Raw genomic sequence first — 26,642 nt, forward strand, 5'->3', positions numbered from 1 at the left:
AGGAGCCAGGGATTTAACAGGCAACCCACTCCAACTCCTGAGCCACAGCTGCCTTAGAAAAGAAGGAAATTAGAAGGAAGCCAACCAAAAAACTACATAGACTATATACACATTAGCTGAGATAAGATAATTGTGAAGGTATTTATGCAAAACTCCCTCACTTACTTACAGACACTGTGGAGCAGCCTCAGCCTTACTTTTACTGTTATTAATGCACCAGTTTATTTTTATTTTGACTTACTGATGTTGGATATCACTGTAACTACTACTCCTGAACTAACAGTAGAGTCATACTCACAAAACATGTAGCTCCTAACTAGCTGAGTTTTATGAATCTCCATAAAAAATAGGGTGTTTAAGTCCTAACTGTAAGACTCAAACAAAAACAAACAAGTTTAGCTCTGAAAGTAGCTCCTAGGTCTGAGAGGCTTAACTTCCTCTGGTGCACTAACAGTTACTTCAGGTACATTTTGGTGTCTCCAGGAAGAGGTTTGGCAGGAAGGAGAGTTGTTAGAGAGCAGAGATAAAAGGTCACTGAACTGAACTTTCAAAGACTGTAAAAACATGTTACACAAATAATATTCAAGTTAATGCTTTAAGTCATAAAATACTTTACACATTCTTTAAAGCTGCACATGCAGAGTAAAAATCTAAGCTGAACACTGGTTACATTTACTCATTTAGCTGACGCTTTTATCCAAAGCAACTTACAATTGCTAAATATGTCAGAGGTCACACGCCTCTGGAGCAACTAGGGGTTAAGTGTCTTGCTCAGGGACACATTGGTGGATGTGTCCAGTGGGAATCTGAAGGCATGTGTCTTATCCACTGCTCCATCACCACCCCTACTGCTATACTGGTGGATGTTATGTTGAAAAGTTTCTCTAAGGTATATAATTAATTAGCCCATTTTTTGAGGCCCATCCTGAGAAATATATTGTAAAAATCAATCATTACCTGCTTAAATACAAAGTTTATAAAGAAACATAGAAATATCAGAAATGTAATATCTGTTGTGTTCAATAGGTTTGGGTGACGGTGCTGTACAATGCAGCTACATCCTCTCCAGTTTCCTGACCTCTGGATCTGAGAAAAAAGAAGACATTGTATGAAATAATATAAATAACATCATATCCAAACAGCGATACAACAAATGTAAAAGCAGAGCAGGCAAAATGCAAAAGCAACATATTTATCTCACAGTTATGTCATTTTAATCTTGTAGTGAGGATAATGTGAGAAGAGCTGCTCACCTCGGGGCAGTATTACTCTTAAATGTGACAACAGCGTACTCCATGAAATCTTGCTCCGTGTGTCTGAGGGAGCGAGCTGGTCTGATGTTGGAGTAGAGAGGATCTGCCTGGTTGTTGGTGAAGTGAATGCTGGCATACTGAAGGTTATCCTGCTCCTCTGGCTGTTCAGGTAGAAACTGCACAGACATATTTTACATGAGTGGGTTTTTCATTTGAATAGTGAATTCTTACAGATGATTGCAACCAGGACAGAAAAGACTGAAGCAACTACAGCTGTGGTAATGATGGAACAAATACCCTGCTTCACCGTGCATTACAGAAAAGAGCTAAGTAAAGGAATTTACAAGGAAAGGACAAAAAGTAGGAAAGCTTCTGGATCTACTAGGAATTTAGTCACATCATCCATTAGAAATTCATTGCTGTGAAGAAGGACGTCAAAAGAGCAACATGAAGTCCTTCTCAGTCAGATTCATTTCCAGAAGCACTTGAAGAGTGAGTGACTTTTGTTCTTGAATAAGATCCGTGACTATTCTCACCTGTTCCCTGTTGTCTGGTCTCTCTTCAGGCTCAGACGATTCCTTGGAAGCCCTCTTTTTCCTGGTTAGGAGAATAAATAAGAAAATAAATGACTGAACGTTTTAGGTTGGACAAACTGACCTTCAGTGATTTAACATTCAATGATTCAGTGAAACAGAGCTGCTCACCTGATCCACAGGAAGAGACAGAGGGAAATGATAACCAGGAGAACAACAGTGATTGTTGTAGCAACTGTTAATTTCCCTGCTCCTAAAAAATGGGGAACAAAAAAACACAGACAGTAAATTAGAGTGTTACAGCATGTTTGGACCCATTGCTCCCATAGAGTAACACTGCTTTCCAAACACCAATCAGAGTAAACCAAATTATTACCAATGTAGAGAAACTGATTTGGAGCGTTACAAAGAAGAAACTAAAAGCCAAAGTAGATCAGAATGTTCTCTCTAAAAAGAGATTATTATCTCTCTACTGTCAGAGATAGAAAGCAGAGACAGATCTGAACCAAGTACAGTGCATTTGTGTTTACTGTATTAATGCAAAAATACAAAGAGTCTGAAGAGTTTTGTAAGAATTGTTTGCTTTTGCAAGGGATGTATAATGTTTTGTTTTATTGGTGTAAGTTTTGTGATTAGTGTGTAGAGGTTTTCAAAAATAGCCACTAGTTTGAAAAATTGTGTTAGAAAACACTGTACTGTCCCCAGCTGAGGTCCACAATTTCCTTCACTCACTGAAACATACAAGCTGATACATTTCAGAGTGTGTGCAGCTCAATGCAAAAACTTACCTGCCACAACAATCAGATGTAAGGTGGAGTTATGACGTCCTCTTCTGTTCTGGGCTTCACAGTAATAATTCCCACTGTGTTCAGCTCTGAAGTCAGTGATGGTGAAGTTCTGTCCTGATGCTTTTGGTGAGTCTTCATTCTCCTTGTACCAGGTATAATTAGCTGCTGGGTTAGCATCACTGCTGCAGGTCAGAGTCACTGAACTGCCCTCCACTATCTCAGCAGAGGGACTCACTGACACAGAGGGAAGCTTTGGAGCATCTGGAAAAAATAAACAAAAGTGAGGATAGATTTCTTTGGTGCTACATGTTGTATTGAAATGAGTAATAGTTATGTGTTTGTACGCTGTTTTTATTTTCCATTTTACCCTTAAAAAAATGCATATTTTAATGTTTTTGTTCAATTTCCCTTTGTTGCTTTTATGTTTTATGTAAAGCCCTTTGAATTGCCTTGTTGTTGAAATGTGCTTACAAATAAACTGGCCTTGCTTTATGTGTGTGGAAGCATCTGCAACTTTGGAGGTGACTTTTTTTGGAGGTGGGTTTGTGACTGGCAGCAGACAGAGCTGTGTGTTTGGGCCACTTGAGTTATTCTAAAATCTAAAGCTGTGTTCAAACTGAAAGTGAATCCAGCGTTTTGGGAGGCTTGATTAAATACAAAGTCAATGCAAAGATGCAAATTTGCTCTGGCCGGTGCGGAAGACGCATTTGTTACGACATTAGCTGGGTCGCAGAAGTTCAAAATTTTCAACTTGAGCGAGAAATTCGTTGGATGCTATGTTGTGAAAGCCTATCAGCGTGAGATTGTCCGGCATTGTTTGAAGAGGACCAGGGAGAGCGGGGAATCAAAATGCCGCTGGCTGACAGAGAGCTGCTAAAGAACGGGGAAGTGTACGGGGAGCAGCGCTGCAGTTTTTGGACAAATAAACACCTGTAGTCGGACTGGATTATGCTCTGATAACACTGTTTACTCGCGGGAGAAGCTCAGAGTTAACTGCTTTTATTAAATTTGCTTTTTAACTTAGTTTTTGGGAATACAACGTTGATTCATCTTCACTGGAGCTTTTCGGCAGCTATAGCTTCCGTGCACATTTGGTTCCACTGTTGTTAGCGTCGACTGGCTCCCAGAGCTCTGCTAGACTTCATATTTACATAAAAACAGACAAAACTGGACATTACTTGGAGAAAAGAAAGTGAAGAAGTTGAACTACCTGGTGAGTTCAGAAAATGTGTGTCTGTAACTTTATTCCAGGTATCGTTGTACTTTATTGTGAACAAGTTAGCATAGCAAAGCCCAGCTCGAACCAAACTCCATTCAGAAAACCAACATTTTAAAAGTTGTTGTCCTGCTGACAGACCTGGCAAAGCATGAATTCATATGTTTAACAAATCGGGCATCATATTGTAGTTATTTCGGCATCAGTTTGATCCGTTTATTGCTATTAAATCACAGCAAAATGTTTACTTTGCGTTCATTTAGCTGTAGAATTTGCGGGTTGTGTTTATTCGTTTACCGCGTTGTGTGCGAACCGTGCAAACACTCAGCAACGTTACACTCTAAAAAATGATTCACAGGCTTAGTAAATATCATAGTAATAAATAGCTATACTAACTTAATAAAATCTCTGAATATCGCTTTACTGATTGTTTGAGTTGTACATTCCAATTAAATGCCTAGAGGTTTAACAGCTAATTTTTTGTTCAATTTACAATTATCATTAAGTTTATTTCACAAAATGAAATTAGTATTTTAATATTAATATTGCTATCTGATATTTTGCATTTAACACTACATTCATTGTTTGCTGCCATTACAGATCCTGGTGATGGCCTGCCTTGTTTGATGTCTTGCAAGTGAGTAAAAATAATTTTTGTAGCGGTTAACACAGAAGTTACAGACAGAAAACCTGCATGTGTTTTTGCAGAATTGAAATGATGATCGATTATGTTGCCACTAATTTCTTTTTTCTCATCTTTCTCATTCAGGTCAATGTGTTGAGTTCCAGAGGATCATCACACTGAATCTTGAGCCAAAATTTACATCAATGTTGGACTTGTATTCCACCAAACAGCTGTCCCTGTCCAAGGCGAAGAAGGGTGCTGCAGGCGAGTGACATCGGGCAGATGTGAGTATGACTGACTACTTCAGGTTATACAATTGTATTCCTTCTGGAGTGGAGGGAGCCACTCTTATCTGTCTCACGTAATACTGTCAATCAATAAATCTTACCGACCCTAGCTTTAACATTACTTGCTTTTCTGTCTTCATTCTGGTCATGGTCATGCATCTGCCTGTTCATCTGTGCCATGAGTTTTCCATGTTTTTTTTTTCTTGCATCTACTTTGCATCCCTCAACAAATACCAGTTCTATGCTGCTGATGTTTCATTTATTCAATGTTAACTAAATTTAAACCATTTTGACAATAAAGTGGGTGCAGTAAAGCAAACTCTGCATGAATGTGCAGGTTTTATTAGTAGTTTAAATACTTTCTGTTCTGCAGAGTGGAAACTTCATTCAACAAAACAAGAGGTCATCATCCGATGTCTCCTTGACCACCTGGGAGAAGATACAAGTGCCTTGATGAAGGACTTTGAGGTTAGTAAAATAGTTTTCAGGACTTTCAGGAAGTTTTAACTAATGTATTCATTGATGACTGAGACGAGATCACAAACATGCAAAGGGGAAGCATGGCGAGTTAGCAGGGAGGGATTACTCTTTGTGTGTCCCTTTTTTTGTAACAAGCAGTTTGAAAGTTATGGAATCAGATCAGGCTAAAAATTTGGATTCAACTACATATTTTGCGCTAAAACAAAAAGGATTACAAAAAGCCTAGGATACCACTAGAGCTGAACTAGTGATTTCCTAATCGCAAAGGCTGAGATTACTCTCTGGTCATATGATACGCGAGAGTAAAGCAGTCTGCAGACGAAGTTGATGCTTTGTCTGCACGTTACGCCGTACCTTGTCTTCTTGTTGTACAACGGCCTTAAGCTTGAAAGAAACTGACACTACAGAAACTTTTGTGTCACACATGGAATGAAAGTAGCACCTTGTAACTTGGTGGTGGGTGAAAGTCACGTGTAGAAAGGTAAGCGTATTGTGGCGATCGGCGCCTGCGTCACACACACAGCTACCAGTCAGCTCAGGAAATATCTGAAAATCATTAAGCCCTACATACCACACACGCTAGGGTTGGGCTGATAGACGATTTAATCAGCACAAATATTATTGTAATGGCAGAAAATTGTGTCCTCTTACATTTAATTTATGTATGATCTTTTAATATTATCATTATTACTGTTATTGTTATAGATATGTATTGTGTTTTTATCCTTAACCTTTCCTCTCCTGTACTCCTTATGTTGGTCTGTCCACATTTACTAGGGTTTGGGTCAGAGCTGTGAGTTTTTGTTTTTTTTTGTTGAGTGTTTTGGTGTTTTCCCTCTCTTGTTGTTCCTCTCCTCTCATGGAATCTCTGTTCCCCAAAACATAGAAACCTAGACTGTGTAAATGATGATGCATCCCTTTTGCTTGGGGCCAGACGCACGAAGCCGCCCTACAGGTCTCTGGACTCTGAAACATACTTGTGAATATCATATTCTATTTCTGCTATATTATATAAGTTAATTCAAAGGCCAATTGTTCTTGGCGCATTTTACCCATTTTTTAGAGACGGCTTACTAATGTGCAGAGTTGAGCTCACTGTTTTTATAGTGTGGTAATTGTTACATATGTCATTTGTAATTTTTGTTGTTTTTCTTGAAGTATATTGTGTATGTACTCCTGGATATAAAGGGTAATATAGCTAAAAGAATTAAGTACATGTAACATATATGATTTTGATAATTGATAGTTAAATATAAATTGAATTCCAGTAATTCATTGAGTAAATGTTGCACATTTGATGTGTTAAATAATAGTAATGTTTCTATTTATATCTACTTTAAAAAGTTATATCTACTCAATTTTATTAGTGGTTTTCTCAAGTTTATCCCAGTAATAGTTATTAGAGTGTAGTTGTCCAGCGCTAAAAATCCGCGCGAGGAAAGCATTTTGAAGATTAAATTTGCGTTGTATGTGAACACAGCTAAGAGGAGGCCAGAAGAATGTCCTTCACACATTTAAACACAAATGTTGAAATGTGCTGTAAACTGGAATTGTGTCCCTGATTAACTTTCCATTAGCAGAGTTGGGTCTATATACTTATTGATATTATATTCCTGGTTAGCACAAGCTAAGAAATCTATATACTTTATATTTCCTTGATGTTTTGACATGTATAATTTTATTGTCAAAATAACTATTTCAGAAAACAACATTAAATTGTATTCATTTTTCTGCAGATGGCTGATATTTGTACTGTAATTTTAACTGTGTGGGGGTTAAAAAAGTTGGCCCTTCCTACAATCCAAAAAATGTTGCCACCTAACAAAATCCAGGCAGCAATTTTGTTTCTAGCAAAATGTATTAAGCAAAACAAAATACTACACATTAACTTCCCTCACCAGCCACTGTAGCTAGTGGTTTTCCAAAGTTACTAGCAAATATGTGTGGGAGCATCTGAAACTTTAGGTGGTGGTTTTCTGGATTACTGAAGGTTTGAATCCCCTGAACATCCATGCAGATTTGGGAAACCAAAATATTTGACTGGATAATTAAGCTTTAAAAAGTTGTCATTAGTTGTGTTTTACTCACATTTCACATCAATGAAGACTGATTTAGATGTCTTCTTCTTCAGCTTATTCTCAGCTACACAGTAATACTCTCCAGAGTCAGAGGACTGAATGGAGCCAAAGAAAAACTGTGGTTCTTTACTGAGAGGATGAAGGTTTGGATATCCATTCCTCTTGTACCAGGTATAATGAGCTGCTGGGTTAGCATCACTGCTGCAGGTCAGAGTCACTGAACTGCCCTCCACTATCTCAGCAGAGGGACTCACTGACACAGAGGGAAGCTTTGGAGCATCTGGAAAAGATGAAATAAATTAACAAAAATGAGGACAGAAATAAATAAAAAATATTGGATGTATTAAGCAAAAGAAACTACTACACATTAACTTACTCCCTCAAAAGCCACTGTAGCTAGTGGTTTTCCAAAGTTACTAGCCAATAAGTGTGGGAGCATCTGAAACTTTAGGAGGTGGTTTTCTGGTAGGGCTGCACGATATGGAACAGTCATATTGCAATTACTGTGGACAATATTGCGATTTCAATATAATGGTAACAAATGGTTTTTAAAATAACTTATTTTCCCCCAAAATATAGTTTTTTAAACACAAACATTTTTGCAAACTTTCATTGCTCAACAGCGTGACTAAATGATGGGCCTAACACTCGTAAACACATTTGTAATTGTGATATTTCCAGGGACAGATACACGAGCACCACCCACACAACCCACGGCACACTTTATGTAAACAAGGTTACTGAACAATATTTACAATAATAACTTTAGTAAACAGAACAAGGGGAGCATGTTTGGCTAGAAGCCAACACATATTAGCACAATGGCATCCTGATTCTGGCTAAATCTACATCTGTCCACTGCAGATGCACCTTCCACAACCTGGATGAATAACTATAAATTACTGAATTAGTATAATATAACATTAAATAAAAAGCATAATAGAGAGAATTATACATGACATTCCATCAAACTCATTTTTGACAGCTATTTCCGGTCCACCCCCCAGTCTTTATTATTAAACAAGTGAAGAATAAATTGAAATAATGACAGTAAAGCAGTAAAATTGTATAACGGTGAGTTAAAATTAAACAGATTTTTTAAATTACCATCAACAGCATGCAGCAAAATAAGAGTGAGTTCCAAAATTAAACTTTGTAAAATCTTTGCTAAAGCTTTGTGTGACAAACTTACCATCATTAAAGAACTAAAGAATAAAATGAAAGAGTTCCAAATTACTTGCTAGTTCTTTGTCTTACTAACTTGCCATCATTATCACTCCAAAGCTGTAGCCTAGTCTTAAACTTGTGAGTCTGTGTCTCCTCTTCTCTGTCCTCTCACTCTTTCTGGTGTAGCATAGGCTGTGCAGGGTGAATTGAGGAATGTGCTCCACCCCCCGCACCTCCCTCTGCTTTCTCAATGAGTCGTGTTGTGTGTTTAACTGTCATCTTCAGGTAATCTTGTAGACCAGTTATTAACTATGGTTATCTATAACCCAGACTCCGGATGTTAAAAAACGGTCTGGGTTTATCAGACAGAGTTTGTTTTCGAAACAGGAACCTATTTTTATCAGCCGGAGACAAGAGTTTGGAACTACAGACTAAGTAAGTAACGGCCCCAACCCCTCACCAGTTATCTCCCACATGCTGTCACATACAAAAATAAGAGGGTGGGCAGAGTTCCCGTGAGCCAATGATAAGAGACCAGGAGTGGTCACCATAGGCCAATGATGGGAGTCTGTGATAGTAAAACGAGAACATTGTCTTCAAGAAATTGCAAAGAGGGCACTTGTATCCTTGAGCAGTATCTACCTACCAAAGAGGGGACCTCCATGCGGTTAATTTGTTTCAGCTAATGAGTGTTTGTATCTGTTAAAGACTTCTTGTTTCTTTCAAAAATGGACATTTTAACATCAGTGTTAGTAATATTTAAACATTTCTCTGTGATACAAAAATATTCAGGGCCACTTTATTGAGAATTTACAGTTTTACCTGTTATTCAGAAATAACTTGGATGCATGCACAAATATCAAAGATTGCAGTATTAGCAGCAAAAGGTACTTTATCCAGGGTTCAATTATATAAAATGTCTTATTACACTAGTGCAGTCATTTAAACTTTCTCTTCAGGTTTGTCTGTGGTGCTTGGTCATTTGGTGAAGTAGGCCTTTTTAAAGGGCCTTCATCTTTATCTTATTTTGTATTTGCTCTTCATAATTATAAATTAGGACTAAAATGCTCAGCAGCATGATCCTATTTTTTTATTTTTTTTGTAAGTAATCACTAAAACAGGTTTATCAACTTTTACTAAACCTTTGGAATAATTCTGTCCCCAAATATTGTGAAATGAAATTGACCAGTTATAGACAAGATTTCTATCAATTTTGCAATGTACTTGTTTCTTCAATCTAAATTTTATAGGATTGCATTTTATTTATTGACTGCATTACAGAAACGTCCATTGTTGGCTGGCATGTAATGACACGGAGTTCCCTCTTAGTTCCTTCTTAGCTAGCATGGAGCGACACTCCAGCATGGATGAATAAAAGAATGGGGTATTTCTATTAAGAGAATATTGTAATCTAAACTAAATATTTAATTTTTAGTTACACTTACAAAATAAGGACAATTCTTATGTAGCACAAAAACAAAGCTACAAGTGTTAACAGCGTCCAAATAACTCTAAATGTAGTCTTTCAGTAACATATAAACTATGTCCCTCATTCTAAACTAAAGCCTTACTCATAACTAAGTCACTAGTCACGCTAACAGGCCTCCTCTTTCCCTTTCGTAAAAAAAGCTAGAATTATAAAAAAATATAGTTTACAACTTCATCAACTGGAAACTTCAAGAGCTAAAGTTTGATCCTTCTACTGAGAACCAGCTGCCTTTTGCTAATTAGGCTTTATTAGACTATTACAGAGGTCATGAAATCCAGAACCCTTCCCTTGGGGATGAAGTATTCAAATGCTAGTTAACTACTTTGTTGACATAACAGGACAGTAGTTTTCTGTGATAAAAATAAAACAGAAGGTTATAATAAATCTCCTATAGGTAAAAGAATAAAAATCAGCTTCTTTATTTGGGCTCAACCGTGATCTGTGCTAATAACATTTATTGCATGTTCCAAAGCTCAACAGGAACCAGCAGCTTCAACAACAAAAGTCTGTAACAATATCTATCATATGGCTTTTTATTTTTATGTAATGCCCAGATTTACCACGGGGTTCTTGACTAGCCAGAACAGGATGTTCAGCAGTCTTACACTGTTTCATTGCAGGTCTTGCATTCAACCATAGTGGCTAGTTTGCCCTTGACAATAAGGTTTTAGTAAAAAGTCTCATCACTGCTGCGACCTCTTTTTTGAGACCATGCTGTTTCTATTTTTTTCTAGTGTCCCCTTCCATAGCATTTTTCAGAGACACTACAAAAGAGGAAAACAGATTGCCATCGATAACCCAAACTATAGGGTTAACTCGTAATTTTCATTACATTTGTTATGTAGTAAATATACAACTTCAAAGCAATTTAGTGATCCCTACCATGTAGTGATCAAATGCCAATGCTCTCTCTCTCCTCCCCATATTTAAAATGTGTAAATCTAATACCGCAAAACTCATCAGGATCAATCTTCTATGCGTAAGTTAACATGTTGCAAATTTTACCCTTGCTACTAAGAGTTAGTACATGACACGCAACATTAGTCCTCATTTTCTGAGCTGCTTTTGTCAAGCTTTGTGAGACGTGAAAACATTTATTTCACCCCCACAATGTTTCTACATCACTGAAAAGAGCATGTGAAAATCTAGTTTTGGGGAGAAGTCTGTTTTTGCTTGTGATAAGCTAACCCAAATCGCACCATCAAAACTTCTAGTTTCACATTTAAAAAATCCTGCCCCCGCCTTCATACTATTTACCTGTTTTGTGAAGCACATGCAGGAAGGATTGAATTACAATCAGCAGTGGTTTTACATGTCAACATTAGGTTATTGCAGCAAATGGACAGCAGAACAACAAAGAAGCCCCCTGCTGTGAAGAAGCATTTTGAGTAACAGAATTACATATCATGACAAATACATTAGTATGTACCACCGGTTGTTGTGGCACTAAAAACTGAGTTGATGGCTCACTATGACTCTGAACTGATAGTAAAACACATACTTTTGTATTTGTATTGTGTATTTACCATGGGGTTCATGCCCTTCCCTTCTCATGTTCGCCTGTTTGTCCCTCTCGTCTGTGTTCTTGTTACACGGTGCAAAAGAAAAAATCTTATCCATTTTAACCAAAACAATACATATGTATAAATATTTACAACTTTACTACAAGTGTTATGTCAGTTACAGGATATTATAAATCTAAAACTTCAAAGCAATGTTAATTACATTTTCATTAGCTTCAGAGTATTCTACAGCAACTGGCTACGAGGTGTATTAAGTCACCTGGAAAGGGACATCATGAAAATGATGGCAATTTTTAGTGAAGTAATATGTAATGGGCACTTACGTATCTGACCAAATAGTAGAGTAGTAGTAGTTCTAAAGTGAAAAGGGCAAATGCTTGAGTGACGAAAACAATGCAAAGCAGGAGAGCAAGAGACAGAGAGACCAAACTGGCATAGGTTTATATGGGGACAAGCAGCTGTACTGTCCAACAAAATACTAATGAAGACACTAATTTTAAATTTAAAGTTTGGTGATGTTGACACTGACTAGCATTAAAATAGCTTTAAAAGCGTCTTGCTAGTTAAACATTTCTATTGGGGCATACCTGTAGAGATGTGCCTTCCTGAGCGGTTTTAATATATTGGGGAGGAAAATAAAAACATGTATTAAGAATATATTAACATAATAATTTAATAGAAATACGGTAGCTTTGCTTAGCCTACATGCAATGAATCAATCGCCTGACTCTCTCCATCCCTGCAGAATGTACAGGCTAGTATCCCACCATATAGTTGATCATGTGTTATACGCTAATTCGAACGTTTCTTTTCTTGATTCCCATGTGGAGAGACAAAACTTTTTAAATGACGTGTACATTTTGACTGGTTTTCCACAAATGTAGCAGTAGGTTATATTACTTACTAAAGAGGATGTCTTTAAAGACTGGATGTACTGATCGTCACCAGTTTCAGCCCTATCCTTAACAGACGTGTCTTCAGTATTTCCATTAAGAGCTTTAGCCCAAACTCCTGATACTTGTACTTGCTTCGTTTCCCTTCAAGTGTTTTCACTCTGTGTTGTGTTGACTGCAGTCTTAGGCTTGGACCTTTTAATATTAAGTTCTTCTGAGGGTTGCAAATATTTTGAATGTCCTGCTATGCTTTCCCATGAACTAGTCTGATTGACTGTAAGAATCAGGTGCAAATTCCTCCTCTGATAAATTCTATTCACTTGGACTTGGTTCTTAAAAAAAGCTTAAAAAGGTCTTAGTGAGTCCATAACTTTGAGAATAATTCCGCAATGACACTTACGAGCCTACCTAACTATTAACATGTTTAAGCTTAAATATAGATTTTTGCTGTTGAAAGTAAATAACAAAACTCATTGTATCACGCATAATCTATACTGATAATCATTTAGATGCTTAATTTGGTTGTTTGTTCTGAAGCATGTGCAATTCATCGGTTGGGTTGATCTTTCACTTCACTTTAACTGAGGTGCAAATTGATGTTTCTGTGTCTCTTTGTTATTTATCAAGAAAATTAGTACTAAAACTTTGCAAAGAGGTACAAACATAAGTTTCTAAATGGGAGACTGTATAGTTTTTACATGGAAGCCAATTTGACTTTTTATATGGATGTATGCGTTTAAAGTAATTCAGATTGTGAAGAAAATGGTTGCTGCAAACTTATTGGATTGCAACCTGCAAGACTTAAGATAGTTTAATAGACTGCTGAAAGTGTTGAATATTTGTCTAGATACTGTTTGGTCCAAACTGTCTTTGGTGTGCATTTTGGTGCCATCCATGTTGAGTTCAATGTTCATGTGCACTAGAGTAGATCTAAGTTCTTCACCAAATTAGAAGTGTAATTTGCTAATGAAAATGTAATTTCATAATCAATACTTTTGTCAGCACAACGGTCAACTTGAGGAGGGCTCCTCAGCGGTACCAGCCTTGGAAAATGTGCCAGATGAAGTGAACCCTTTTCCCCTCTTATGTGGCGTGGTGTGAGATGTAAAGGTGAGTATTTTAATAAATAAATGTTGCATTCATGAATGCTTAACTTTAAACATAATAAGTAATAGTCTTTTATCTTCTGTTAGAATGCTATTTCAGTGAACGTGGTAGTTATAATTTTTACTTTTTTAAATCTTTGGTTCACCAATATACAGTCTATTGGAACTTGATACGTGCAAAGCAGCAAATATTATATTTACAGAGGGTAAAAACTTCCTTGTGGTGTTAATTAATTGTGATTATTCATATGCATCACGTTACAAATTTCTACAATAATCCTTATTCTGGATGGGTATCGGTATGTGCAGCTTATGTCCACTGTTGATCCTTGCATCATCTTGTCACAAGATCTCTGACGTAATTGCTGACGTAATCTGCACTCTGCGCATGCGTTGGCGTCTGTAGACACCTGTCGGAAGCTCCGTCTTAAACCGAACTCTTATCCAGTTTTAATCCACTCTTTTTCGTTACATTTTTTATATCCTTTTTTATTTAACTTGCTACTGATTGCAACAAAGCTCCGGTGACTATGCTAGCCGAGATAACTCTGCCCCATGAGGACTGCTCACTCCTTAAGAAAGCGAACAAGAAGATTGCTGACCTTATGGAAGACATCCGACCACTTTCAGAGGAACTCAAAGAGAAAGACTCCCCGCTGACTGGCTTTATGGATGTGGCTTCAGTACAAGCCAAAAAGATTGTTTCTCTTAGCGCAACCGCTAACATCCAGGACACCGTGTTATGGGACCCCTCTAGCCTTCCCAGGCTTTCCTCCTGCTCGACTCCGAAGCATCAGTCAACCTGGGCTGAAGTGGTAGTCCGTGGCTGCAAGAGAGGCTTGGATGGGGCTGCCTCTCCTCCGCACATCGGCCTCTCCAATCGCTATGCAGCCCTGTCTGACGACACACCGGTCCATTCAGCGGATGCACCTGCGGCTTCGAGTCTCCCTGATACGGATCTCTTTCGGCGCACAGTGCCTGCCGACACTGTTGCATCTCCTCCACCGGCTACATCTCCTGCACTGGTCTGCCGGTCTGCCGCTGGGCCTGATCGGCGGCCGTCATCCCGGTCAAAAACCTCCGCTTCCCGACGTAGGATCCTGAAGGAGGCTGTGCTCAGACGCTCCGGAGGCCGTCTCTACCCTGCACCGTCGGGTAGCCCTTCTCTCAGGTCTGTTACTGCTACTCCAACACACACTCCATCCTCAGTCCGCACGCAGTGTTGAAGCAGATTCTGCTCAGTCCTGCTCTGGAACCCCACAACCGGTATCTCCTCGTCCTCTTTTCTCCCCAACCACACTAATAATTGGTGACTCCATAACCAGAAACATCCGTTTCTTTAACGCTTCCACTCACTGCTTCCCCGGTGCCACCACGGCTGACATTTTATAAAAACTCCAGGACCTAATGCCATCACTTCCCGTCCTCCATCACAAGAGTGATAGTCCATGTCGGAACAAATGACACAGCTCTTCAGCAGTCTGAGCTGACAAAATCAGATTTTAACCGTCTTTTTAACTTTTTAAAGCAGTGTGGAAAGTCCGTTTTTATCTCTGGTCCCATTCCCACAGTTGGTCGCGGTGCTGGCTGCTTCAGTAGACTCCTTGGCCTCCACGACTGGCTCCAGTCTGCCTGCAGGGATCACCGTGTGGGTTATGTGGATAGTTTTACTATTTTCTGGCAAAGAATGTCTCTTTTTAAGACAGACGGACTTCATCCAAACAAACGGGGCTCAGAAATGTTAGCTGCGCAAATACAGCATGTGGTGCGGTCCACACATGACTTCTGTGAATGACTAATCATTCATGCAGCACACCTGGACACACCACCACTCACTGAACAGATCTCTGCCTCACTGCCACAAACTGTCTCCACCTGTTGGCATGTAAAGCCGTCTGCTCCCAGCCTTGTTCCAAAGACTTCTATTCCTGTCATCATCACGCATAGACCAGTAAACCGAAATGTGCACATCCCACACATAAATAATAGTAATCTCTTAAGGATTAGGACAACTGCACCAACTCCAGCACCCAGATCAAACTCATTTAAAATGGCTCTCTTCAATGTGAGATCACTTTCAAGTAAGACTTTTATCTTAAATGATTTTATCTTGTCTGCAAATCTAGATTTTATGTTTTTAACTGAATCCTGGTTGCAAATTAATGACTATAGCCAGCTAGCTGATCTGTGTCCGCCTCAATATGATTGTTTTAGTCAACCGAGGGTCAGTGGTCGTGGTGGTGGGCTAGTGAGCCTGTATAGGAAATATTTAAAATGTCATCAAGTACACTGTGATGAATTTAACTCCTTTGAAGTTCTCACTCTTAATCTTGGAGGGCTGCAACCTATCATATTTGTTATAATTTATTGCCCCCCAAAACTACCTGGAGGATTTTTATCAGAACTTCCTGAATTTTTATCTACTCTGGTTTTAAATTATGACAGAATTGTTCTTTGTGGTGATTTTAATATTCATGTTGACGACCCCAACAATGTTAATGCAACTAACTTTTTAAATATGGCCACTTCTTTTAACTTCAAACAGCATGTCAAAGGGCAAACACATAACCGTGGTCATACACTGGACTTGGTTTCTACCCTGGGTGTCAGCATTTCCTCTGTGGAATTGGTGGACATGACCATATCTGACCACAGATGTATTGTTTTTCGCTGCGATTCGCCTGTTACTCATGCCGCCTCACCAAGCTCCGTGTGTTCTCGCATCTTTAATGAACAAAGTGTTTCAAAGTTTTGCGCATTCTTTCAGAGCCAAAGCCAACACCTGTCTGATTCCAACACCAACAATCTGGTCGATCACTTCAATCATATCTGCTTGTCGTCACTAAATATTACTGCTCCTCTAAAGGTTAGGCCTATGTCTAAAGCTAGTAAGCAACCCTGGATAAATGACAGCATTCGCAGCCTAAAAAGGGAATGCAGGAAAGCAGAGTGCAGATGGAAAAAATCCAGTCTCCAAGTCCATTACCTCAGTCTGAAGGACTATTTTTCTGAACTCATTACTACACAATCCCAGATTTCTGTTTAAGACTGTGGATCAGCTGGTAAACCCAACCCCTCCTTGTGCCTCAGCTGGAAGTAATGATGACTGTGAATTGTTTTTATCTTATTTTACCAATAAGGTGGTGTCAATCAGAGCCTCCATTACCCCCGCAGCCTCTTACTCAGAGGTTCCTCACCAGCAACAAGAGAGTTTTAACCAGTTTTATCCCATCGACTTGTCTGAGCTTTTAAAAACATTATCACAAATGAGAGTGTCCTCCAGCCCACTTGATGTAATACCTACAAAATCTTTACTGAAAGTAATAGATTCTGTTGGGCCCCATTTGATCTCTGTTTTCAACAGCTCCCTATCTACTGGTTGTGTCCCTGATTATTTTAAAACGGCTTGCGTGAACCCACTCTTAAAGAAACCTGGTTTAGATCCCTCCCTCCCACATAATTTTAGACCAATTTCAAAACTGCCTTTTATTGCAAAGATTCTAGAAAGAATTGTGTCCAAACAGCTGCTCACTGTACTGGAAAATAACAAAATATTTGAAAAGTTTCAGTCTGGTTTTAGGAAGTATCACAGCACTGAGACTGCCCTGCTTAAAGTCACCAATGACCTTTTAATGTCTGCTGATGAAGGCGTGTGCTCAGTCCTTGTACTCCTGGACCTTAGCACTGCTTTTGACACCATTGATCGCATCATGTTAGACAGAATGAGGCACTGGGTGGGGATCTCTGGTACTGCCCTAGAATGGTTTTCATCCTACCTGTCAAATAGGAAGTTTTGCATGTCTGTAAACAACTATGTCTCCTCATTCTGTCCAGTTAAATATGGTGTGCCTCAGGGGTCGGTCTTAGGACCCATTTTGTTTTCCTTGTATCTGCTTCCCCTTGGACATATTATCCATAAACATGGCATTTCTTTTCATATTTATGCTGATGACACACAAATATACTTGCCCGTCAGATCCACAGACCCTGGAATGCTGAGTTCACTAAACAACTGCCTTTGTGAAGTTAAAAAATGGATGTCAAATAATTTCCTCCAGCTGAACTCAGACAAAACAGAAATCCTGGTCATCGGGTCTCAGCAGATGGCAAATCAAATACTGTCATCTGCTGGTTCCCTAGTAAATCACATTAAGCCTGTGGCAAAGAACCTTGGTGTTTGGTTTGATAGTAATTTAAATTTCGAGCAGCACACCACAAAGCTTGTTCAATCATGTTTTTATCAACTTAGAAATATAGCAAAAATTCAATCTATGTTAACTTTTAAGGACACCGAGACCATTTTGCACGCCTTCCTCTCATCACGCCTGGATTATTGCAACAGCCTTTTCACCTGTTTAACCCAAAAATCTATTGATCGACTCCAGACTGTCCAGAACTCAGCTGCCAGGCTTTTAACCAGAACAAAGAAATATGACCACATTCCTCCTATTTTAGCTTCATTACACTGGCTCCCAGTATGTTTTAGAATTGACTTTAAAATTCTATTGATCACTCTTAAAGCTCTCTGGCCTCTCGTCTTGTTATATTTCTGACCTTTTAGTCCCATACGCACCAGCACGTACCTTGAGATCCTCGGGCAGAGGTCTGTTGTCTGTTCCAGAGTCTCGACTGAAAACTAAAGGGGACAGAACGTTTGCTGTCAGGGCCCCGAGGCTCTGGAACAGCCTGCCTGAGGAAATCAGGTCAGCTGAGTCAGTGAACTCTTAAGTCCCTTCTTAAAACACACTTTTATAGGAGAGCCTTTCCCGATCTTATTTGACTTTATTTTATCCCTTTTATTTTATTCTATTTTACTAATTTTATATTAATCTGTATTTTAGTCTTTTCAATGTTTTCATGCTCTTATCTTGTTTTTTTGTATTATTCTTTTTTGTTAAAGCACTTTGTAACTTGTTTTTGAAAAGTGCTCTACAAATAAGGATTATTATTATTATAATGAGTTACTATATTGAATATAATTTCCTTTAATGGTATACTTCATAGCTTAACTCTAGTATATCAATTCCAGTTACAGCAGTTTCATGTTTGTAGGTTGTTTTCATTCATTAAATCTTTGTGCAAGAAAAATGCTTTACATTGGTCTCTTATTTTTATGTCCCGCCCCATCCAGGCTGTGATTGGTCGATTGACCAAAAGTGACACTGAGCACATCAGCTTTATGAAAAGTTGAACATGTTTCAACAAAAGGCACTGATATAGCTAAATAGCCAGCTAAACCCAAATGCTGCTTATCTTCTCCCGATTTTCTTCTGTCTCACAGCTTCCACTGCCGATGACTCTGTCACTGTCACTGTTAATAATGAGCTGCTCAAGGTTCCTACCTCAGTAGTTGACCTGATACCACATCCCCCTTTCTAAACAAAGGATTTTCCCTGTGCAGATGCAGGACCAAACTTTAAGAGCGTTTCTAAACTGTAAGAGAAGGCTCTTCAGATTACTTCTTATACTGCAAAGTATTCCATCATTAAAATGTGATCAAGATCTGTAACAGTAATAACACATTATGTTATGGCTTCTCAACCTTTGCCATACTGTTCAGCTATGAAACACCTTGAGCATGTGCTTCTGTAAACACTTAATTGGCTTCTAATAACAAAAAAAAGTTGGCAACAATCAACTACTCACTGCACTCCTCCATCAACTCAGGTGTCATTTTTTAAGAACAAACAAAGTCTTTCAGGTAAGATGGAGGATTCCTTATTCTGTTTGGGAAACGTCCCTCACACGCTGGAGTCTGCTGACTGGCTTCACACTGGGCTCCTGGTGTGACAGGAGTGTGTGCAGCGTCAGGAACAGTGCTCTCAAGTGCTGGCTCAATTGAGTTGATTGAGCCTTCCCCGTTGCTCTGTGGAAAATGGGGACTGGAGGTCACATGACTAAAGCCCCAATCCTGTGCGAACTTTCTGAAGGTCTCGGATGCAAACTGTGGGCTGTTGTCTGAGCGGACCACTTCAGGTATACCATGATGAGCAAAGATAGACTTGAAGTGATCGATCACAGCTCCAGATGTTGTGGATGTCAGTTTGGCCACTTCAAAATATCTTGAGAAATAGTCCACAATGACCAGGTATTGTTTGTTTTCTATCTGGAACAAATCTGCTCCTACAGTAGACCATGTTCTTGGCAGGAACTCAGTAGGCATCATCGTTTTAGGTCTCATCGATTAATTCTCTCACGGCTACACACATCACATTTCTCTATCATTTGTGTCAGCACTCTGCTGAGGCCCGGCCACCACACTGAATGTTTAGCTCGCTCTCTGCATTTTGTTATTCCCAGGTGGCCCTCGTGCAGCTTGGACAGGATGTCTGCCCTGAGTGATGCCGGGATGACAATCCTGCTGCCATACAGTAGTAGACCGTTTTGGACTGTGAGCTCACCTGAAAATGACAGATTGGGCTGGAACACTCTTCAATGGAGAACTTGTCTGGCCATCCTTCGATACAGAATTTCTTCAACTGCTGGAGTGTGGCGTCGTCGTCCTGGTGTCTCTGAATTTCTCTTAACCTCTTTTCTGTAGCTGGGAGACTCGCTATGACAGAGTCAACATAGAGATTGATTCTCCTGCAATCCTTCTGCAGTGTGGCTGACAGGAGCTCGGGACAGCACATCTGCAGCTGCAATGTCTTTGCCAGCCACATGTGATATGATGTAGGCAAACCTCATTAGACGCATGCGTAGACGCTGTATGCCCTGGGGGTGTCGTCAGTTCTTCTTTGATGCTATCACCTGCTGTATTGTGGCCCCCAGGTCCACACATTGGACTTTCTCAGCAGGTCTCTGAGAGGTCATGTTCTCTGAGCAAGTGAGGCAGGAACTTCCCCAGATAGTTTGTCATCCCCAGAAAGCGTCTCACCTCTCTGAAGTTACTGAGCGCTGGCATGGCTTTTACAGCGTTCACTTTATCAGGGTCAGGGCTGACTCCTGATGCCTCAATGACCTGCCCCAGGAACCTGATCCTGTTCTTGGAAAACTCACACTTGTCGTTAAGCGTCACTCCTGCCTCCTGCAGATCACACACACTGTACTGGTCTGTGTGCTTGGCTTTTACTAAACAAGTCAACCCATTTACAGTGGGAATGCGTGACTGGAGACGTGCATCAAAGAGTAATGGAACATGAGAGAAGTGGCCCTCATAGAGAATGTGCAGACGCCTGCTTTTTAAGGATCAGCAAAGGAAATATAAGTTAGATGCTCAATGTAAATCAAATGTCTATCGCAAGGGAGCAGGTGCGTCAAAGATGACAGGTTATGGAACGTATCATTGTGTAGTGAACCAACCAGTGAACACTTAATTTTTTTTATGCCAAAAGAAAGAACACAGCATCTCCCCTTTGTCTTTCCCTAAGAACGGGGCAGTTATCACCCCTCAAGCAGACAGCCTGACTCCAAACTGAAACACCCCAGAGGAGCTGTGGCGGTTTTGGGGGGGACCCAACAGGGGCCAGTGCCCCTGTAAAACAGACCTTTGACCCCCTATGGCCCCCTCTGAATGAAAAATCTACAAATCATAGTAATATACCTTCCTTGCGACGATATGGTGCTGATGCGAAAGGCGGAACAAATGTGTCTCAACTAATCGGATCCTTTAGGACGTTACACCACCACTGTCTGGTGTCTTGCCAAGGTAGTTATCCCTGATAGAAAATGTTTCCCTGCCGCGGGAGCACGCGTGCATTCAACAGTGAACGCGGACTTTCGACTTCACGAAAGTAAATGAAAAATGATGAAACATGTGGATGGTTTCATCTATTGTTTTATCAACAAGGTTTTTGAACGCTTTTATAGGCTAACGTTAATGTTATGTGTTATTGAACTTCATATTATTCAGTGCACTGAATTGAGAATGTCTAAACAAAATGAGCAGTTTCAGCGTTCCTCGTAAAGCAAACATTTATTTTGTGATAGTGTGACGATGTTATAACTGACAACGTAGTTGATCACTTTGTTGTCCAAGTTACTGTTTGGAAGCTAGATCGAGACAGACTGTCACCTTTTTCAAGCAAGCTGCTCCTACAAATATCTACGCCATCGAGACTGTATTGACTGTATACTATGAGACAATATTTAGTCCTTGTAATCCATGTTTCCATTGCATGGATAGCCTTTGGATATTGCTGGAAATTGTTCTGAGTCGCCCTCCTTAAAGGGTAAATTATTATCATAACAATTTAATAATGCATTGCATTTAAACAGCATCTTTTATTATTCTTATATTACTTGCATTTGTTTATTTGTTTATTCCATATTTATATATGTCTACATTTATTTATGTTATGTTTGTGTACGAGTAGCACCTTATCACTAAAGCAAATTCCTCGTACGTGTAAAATACTACTTGGTAATAAAGCTCTTTCTGATTCTGATTCTGATTATTTTTGCAAACAAAAAGCGATAGCAGTAGCCTACTGGTCCTACCAGGCTGGACATGCAGACTGCCAAAATATGTATCCCCGTCCATAACACACAGATGACGGCCTACCATCAAGTATTTAATTTTGTGTATATTCACATCATGACTAATAACAGGGGTGATTATGGAGAAGTTTCTATTTTCCTGGCAAAAGTTGTAGTGGGATACAAATTGTTTCAGACTGTATTTTCAACCCGCCATAAAACAAATTGTAAAAAGAAAAATCTATCGAGTGCATCACTTTTTTCTTTGTTACACGACATCGCTGAGAGATTCATATCAAAAGGATGAATGCATGGGAGGATGTAAGCAAAGATGTGCGGCACAGGCGGCTGTCACCAATTGGCGAAACCCGATGGTGGGCCAAAGACGCTGCGCTTACAACAGTGTTTGGGAAGTTTGGGGATCCAGAGGGATGTCTTTACATTAATCTTGCTGTTACACTCAAGACCCTGCGATGCGTGCAAATTCAGATGCTTATGCAGAGGCTCTGCTGAAATACCAAACCATCCTCACTGTCCAGACGATTTTACGCATCTTCCAACAAACAACTCCACTTTCCAAGTATTTAAAAACAAGTGGAAAGGATTTGCTCACGGCCCATCGCTTTGTCACAAGCAAACATGACAATATGAAAAAATATGCAAGGGATTTTAAGAGGGTAAAGGCAGCAACAGATGCATTTGTGCAATGGGCCAATAGAGAATTAAATGTGTGTGAGACAGACACAGAGGAGGAACACACGCTGCCAAACCGGAGACCAAAGAAGACAAAAAGGATGCCAGGTGAGTTATGTGATGATACAGCCATATCAGATGCTGACAGCAAGTATGAGGTACAAGTGCACAATGTCATTCTGGATTCCATCATTGAAAGTATTTCCCGACGTTTTGCTAAAAACAGAGAACTGTACACAGATTTCGCCCTGCTTGATCCCCAGAACTTCAATGGCTTGAAATGTAACGGTGTACCTGCAGGTGCAGTCAGTGCCCTGAGCGCCAAACTGATCAGGCTCGATAGCAGAGCAACTCCCGAGGCCTTACAGGCTGAACTACTTAGCCTGGCCACGCACTGGGACAAGCTGAAGTGATGAGAGATGAGTACTGAGGATGGAGATGATGAGCAGACCCCAGATGAAGAGTGAGATGTTGTGAACACAACATGCCAATCTTGCAGAAAGTGTCCCTTCTGTTGTTATTATGTCCTACAAAGGCATAACCTGCTCACTGACTCCTACCATCTAATCGGACTGTGATACAAGCTTCTGTTAACTCTGTCTGTGACACAAGTTGCATCTGAGCGAAGCTTTTCTACGTTAAAATTCACAGGAGCACCTTGAAAACTTTATGTTGATGGCAATCGAAAAGGAGACTCTGGTTTCTTTGGACACGGATTGCATCATTAAAAGGGTGGCAGAGAAGAGCGCTGATGCAACGGCTGCTGATTTAATAAGGTAGGACATGCTTCTTTTTATCATGTATTTTATTGTGGTTTGGTCATAACTGATGGTCATGGTGCTTTATCTTTCTTAATCACGTGTGTTGTGTGCGTCTGGCCGCTACGCCACGTGTGTGTGTGCTTGTGTTTTTGGTCGCTGTGTCATGCTCGTGTGTGCGTCTGGCTGCTGTGTCATGCTCGTGTGTGTGTATAGACTGCAGTCTATGCGCCTTGCCGTGTACGCCTACAGTGTGAGAGTCATTGCTGCCTTGTATGGTGTCTCAGTGGGGAAAATGTCCAGATTCAGGGGACGGTTTTTTTTAACGTCATCACTTTGTTGGGCCGGTGAAAACCACATTGCCAAGGATGAATTTTGGTCCCAATCCAGACCTGGCATCTTGTGACCAATTTAAAGTTTAAATCAAGTCTGTAGCTGAAAGTGTGCTGAACTAGTACCCTTACAGAGTTGAGTAGGGATGAGGAGGATTTAATCCTTCTCTCCATTCACTTACAAAGTGTTCCTGGAAAATCTTGAATATTTTGGAAATTATTCAAGGTATCAATGAGAAAAGTACTACCCCTCTATTCATTGAGCTGAGCTCAACATTGACTCAGCGTTCACTCGAAATGAAACCGCCTTTAATCATCTGTTGTAGCCGCTGTGAATGTGAAACAGGCAGAGCTGAAGAAAGTGCATGATCAGCAAAACATTTGACTGGATAATTAAGCTTTAAAAAGTTGTCATTAATTGTATAATGTTTTTTAAATTAGCTGCATTTTACTCACATTTCACGTTAATAGAGACAAATCCAGATGTCCTCCCCAGATCATTCACAGCTGCACAGTAATACTTTCCAGAGTCAGAGGACTGGATGGACCTGAAGACAAGCTGTGGTTCTTTACCGAGAGGATGATGGTTTTGATTTCCATTCTCCTTGTACCAGGTGTATTTAGCTGCTGGGTTAGCATCACTGCTGCAGGTCAGAGTCACTGAACTGCCCTCCACTATCTCAGCAGAGGGACTCACTGACACAGAGGGAAGCTTTGGAGCATCTGGAGGAGAAAACATGAACACTTTTAACATTTAATTTCAAGATGAGGTTGAGTTTTCACAGTGGAGCATTATTTCATTTCGGTGGTGCAGCTTGATTTCCTCGTGTATCAGAAACAGCATGGGTTTCTGTTACCATGGATACAAGTTGAACACTTTGATACATTAAAGATACAAGAACAGATAATCAGGGAATTTCTCTGATGCTGCAGAAGTTTTATCTGATCCAGAGAATTTAAACAGTCTAATGACAAGATAAATCTTGTTTTAATACATTTTCATTGTGAGTTATTTTACAGTTTAATTTTGCAGTAAAGACAGTGAATAAAAAATAATTATGCAACATGTCTACAATCTCATGGGGAAATGATTTGGTTTTCATCCAGTTCTACAATGAATCACCAAATACCACTGAGTTACATGCAGTTAATGTGCAGTACAATAGGTTAAAGGCTCCACCAGATGGTGTCATGTCAGTGGAAGACTGGATGTAAACTCACACACTGAAGGAGAGCGGGACTTCTCATATCCTCGTACAGCACAGGAAAAACTGTCTGCAGGATCAAAGTACTCTGAATAAGAATTAGATGTTTGTCCCCAAATGTTCTGTCCATTCTTGTACCAGACGTAGTAATGATGACCAGGTGGAAGACAACTGCTGTGACACTTCAGCTCTGCCCAGTTAGAAGACTCATAGACCTGAAATCTGCTCACCTGCACCTGCAGATCTGAATACATGAATAACAGAAATCTTCATTTCTAACTGTCAACACATACAAGCACACAGATGCAAGTAACCTTCACAAGATGTTGAACACATGAAACTAAACTGATAAATATTCAGATGAAAATGTTACCTGTGACAGACAGAGTGACTCCAGGTGAACCAGTATATTTCCCACTTTCTTGGTTTGTTATGAACCTGAACTTGTACTCAGCTGAGTCGCTCTCTCTCAGGTCTGTGATTCTCAGAGTGCAGCGTTCGTTCTGACTAATATACTCCACACGACCTGAATACTCTGGGTCCGTTTTCAGATCCACTTGAACATTATTACCCTCTTTCGTAAACCAGAATGTTTCCTGAACTTTGGTATCATGATTATTTAAGCTGGATGGATATGTGTAGGTACAGTTTATGTCCACTGTTGATCCTTTTAAGGCACAGATCTGAGTTGGAGTGTAAGTCACTCCCCAGCCATTCTGACTCTGTACCACTGAAAAACAGATGACATCAGAAACCAAAATCAGATTCAAAACATCAGAGAACAAACTTATTTTCATATATTTATTTTTGTAAAACTTAACTGAACTACTGCACATGTACAAAACTGCGTTGGGAGTCAAACCCTTTGCCATGGAGAATTAACAGTCTACAGGTTTTCATGTCATTTTATAGACTTTTAGAGGCAGAGGGGAGAAAACCTGTAGACTGTCGGCTCTCCATGGCACAAGACTGGACAACTTGTGTAGGTTCTATGTAATATCCTGTAAGACAAAGAGGATCAAGGTACCAGCGTGTTTTTGGGAACAGCTATCCTGGATAAGCAGTGTCACAAAAACGTATCTCTGTAACTAGAACTGAAAAAGAATAACGTATTTCATCAGGTGTTTCAGTTTTTATTGATACAATAGGAATATTTATCAATGTTGGTGCAACAGCTTCGGTCCATTCATTTAAGACATAGAAAAGGACATTAGGGGGGAATCGGAGGAGCATTTATTTACTTTTTGCTCACTAAAACCTTGTATTAAATATTTGTTGGAGATCATACACCCTAACTCTGAAGTCTCATGGAGGGGATGATGGCACAGACGTAACTATTGTTGACTAGCTGTCAGTTTTTAAAGATCAAGTCATCAAATCCGTCTAATTTAAAAAATAAATTCACTTTGTGGTATGGCTGCTGACTGAAGGCCTTCCCCATAACATCAGATATAGCTGATAGCTGATCCAGGGTCCCTGTGTGTGCAGGGGGAATTTAAAAAAGCATCATCAATGGAGATCTGATAGGACGATTCACCATGGCAACAGGTAAACAAGCCTCTATTTTAACCCAGTGATGCTCAAAACGTGGACCATGATGTTTCTCTTAAATCACAGGATGAAAGGAGTCACTTAGTTAACAATAATACATTTTATTCAGCGTAGTCTGCTCATTCATCATTTACCAGACGTAAATTTCTGTAATGTTGCATTGGATTTTAATTATATTTATTCACCTGTAACCTGACAGGGACAAAATACCACTGGCAATAACTGAAGATGAAAATATAGATAAGAC

At 39.7% G+C, this 26,642-nt stretch overlaps 1 protein-coding gene across 1 annotated transcript in view; it reads right to left on the bottom strand.

The window, feature by feature from the left end:
- Positions 1-1,309: 1,309 nt before the first annotated feature.
- Positions 1,310-26,642, bottom strand: part of LOC119892174 (B-cell receptor CD22-like) — a gene marked incomplete at its 3' end in the record, with an annotated part of 107,756 nt that continues 82,423 nt past the window's right edge. Inside the window, exons 7-11 of the mRNA XM_038704354.1 lie at positions 24,096-24,362; positions 2,575-2,835; positions 1,958-2,039; positions 1,790-1,850; positions 1,310-1,429 (exon numbers count right to left, since the gene is read on the bottom strand). Of these exons, the coding sequence (XP_038560282.1) occupies positions 1,310-1,429; positions 1,790-1,850; positions 1,958-2,039; positions 2,575-2,835; positions 24,096-24,362 (791 nt within the window). The remainder of the gene's footprint in view (positions 1,430-1,789; positions 1,851-1,957; positions 2,040-2,574; positions 2,836-24,095; positions 24,363-26,642) is intronic.

This window comes from Micropterus salmoides, unplaced genomic scaffold (genome assembly GCF_014851395.1).
Source record: "Micropterus salmoides isolate LMB-PRFRI ecotype aquatic unplaced genomic scaffold, ASM1485139v1 Ms_hic_scaffold_1, whole genome shotgun sequence".
Classification (NCBI taxonomy): Eukaryota; Metazoa; Chordata; class Actinopteri; order Centrarchiformes; family Centrarchidae; genus Micropterus; species Micropterus salmoides.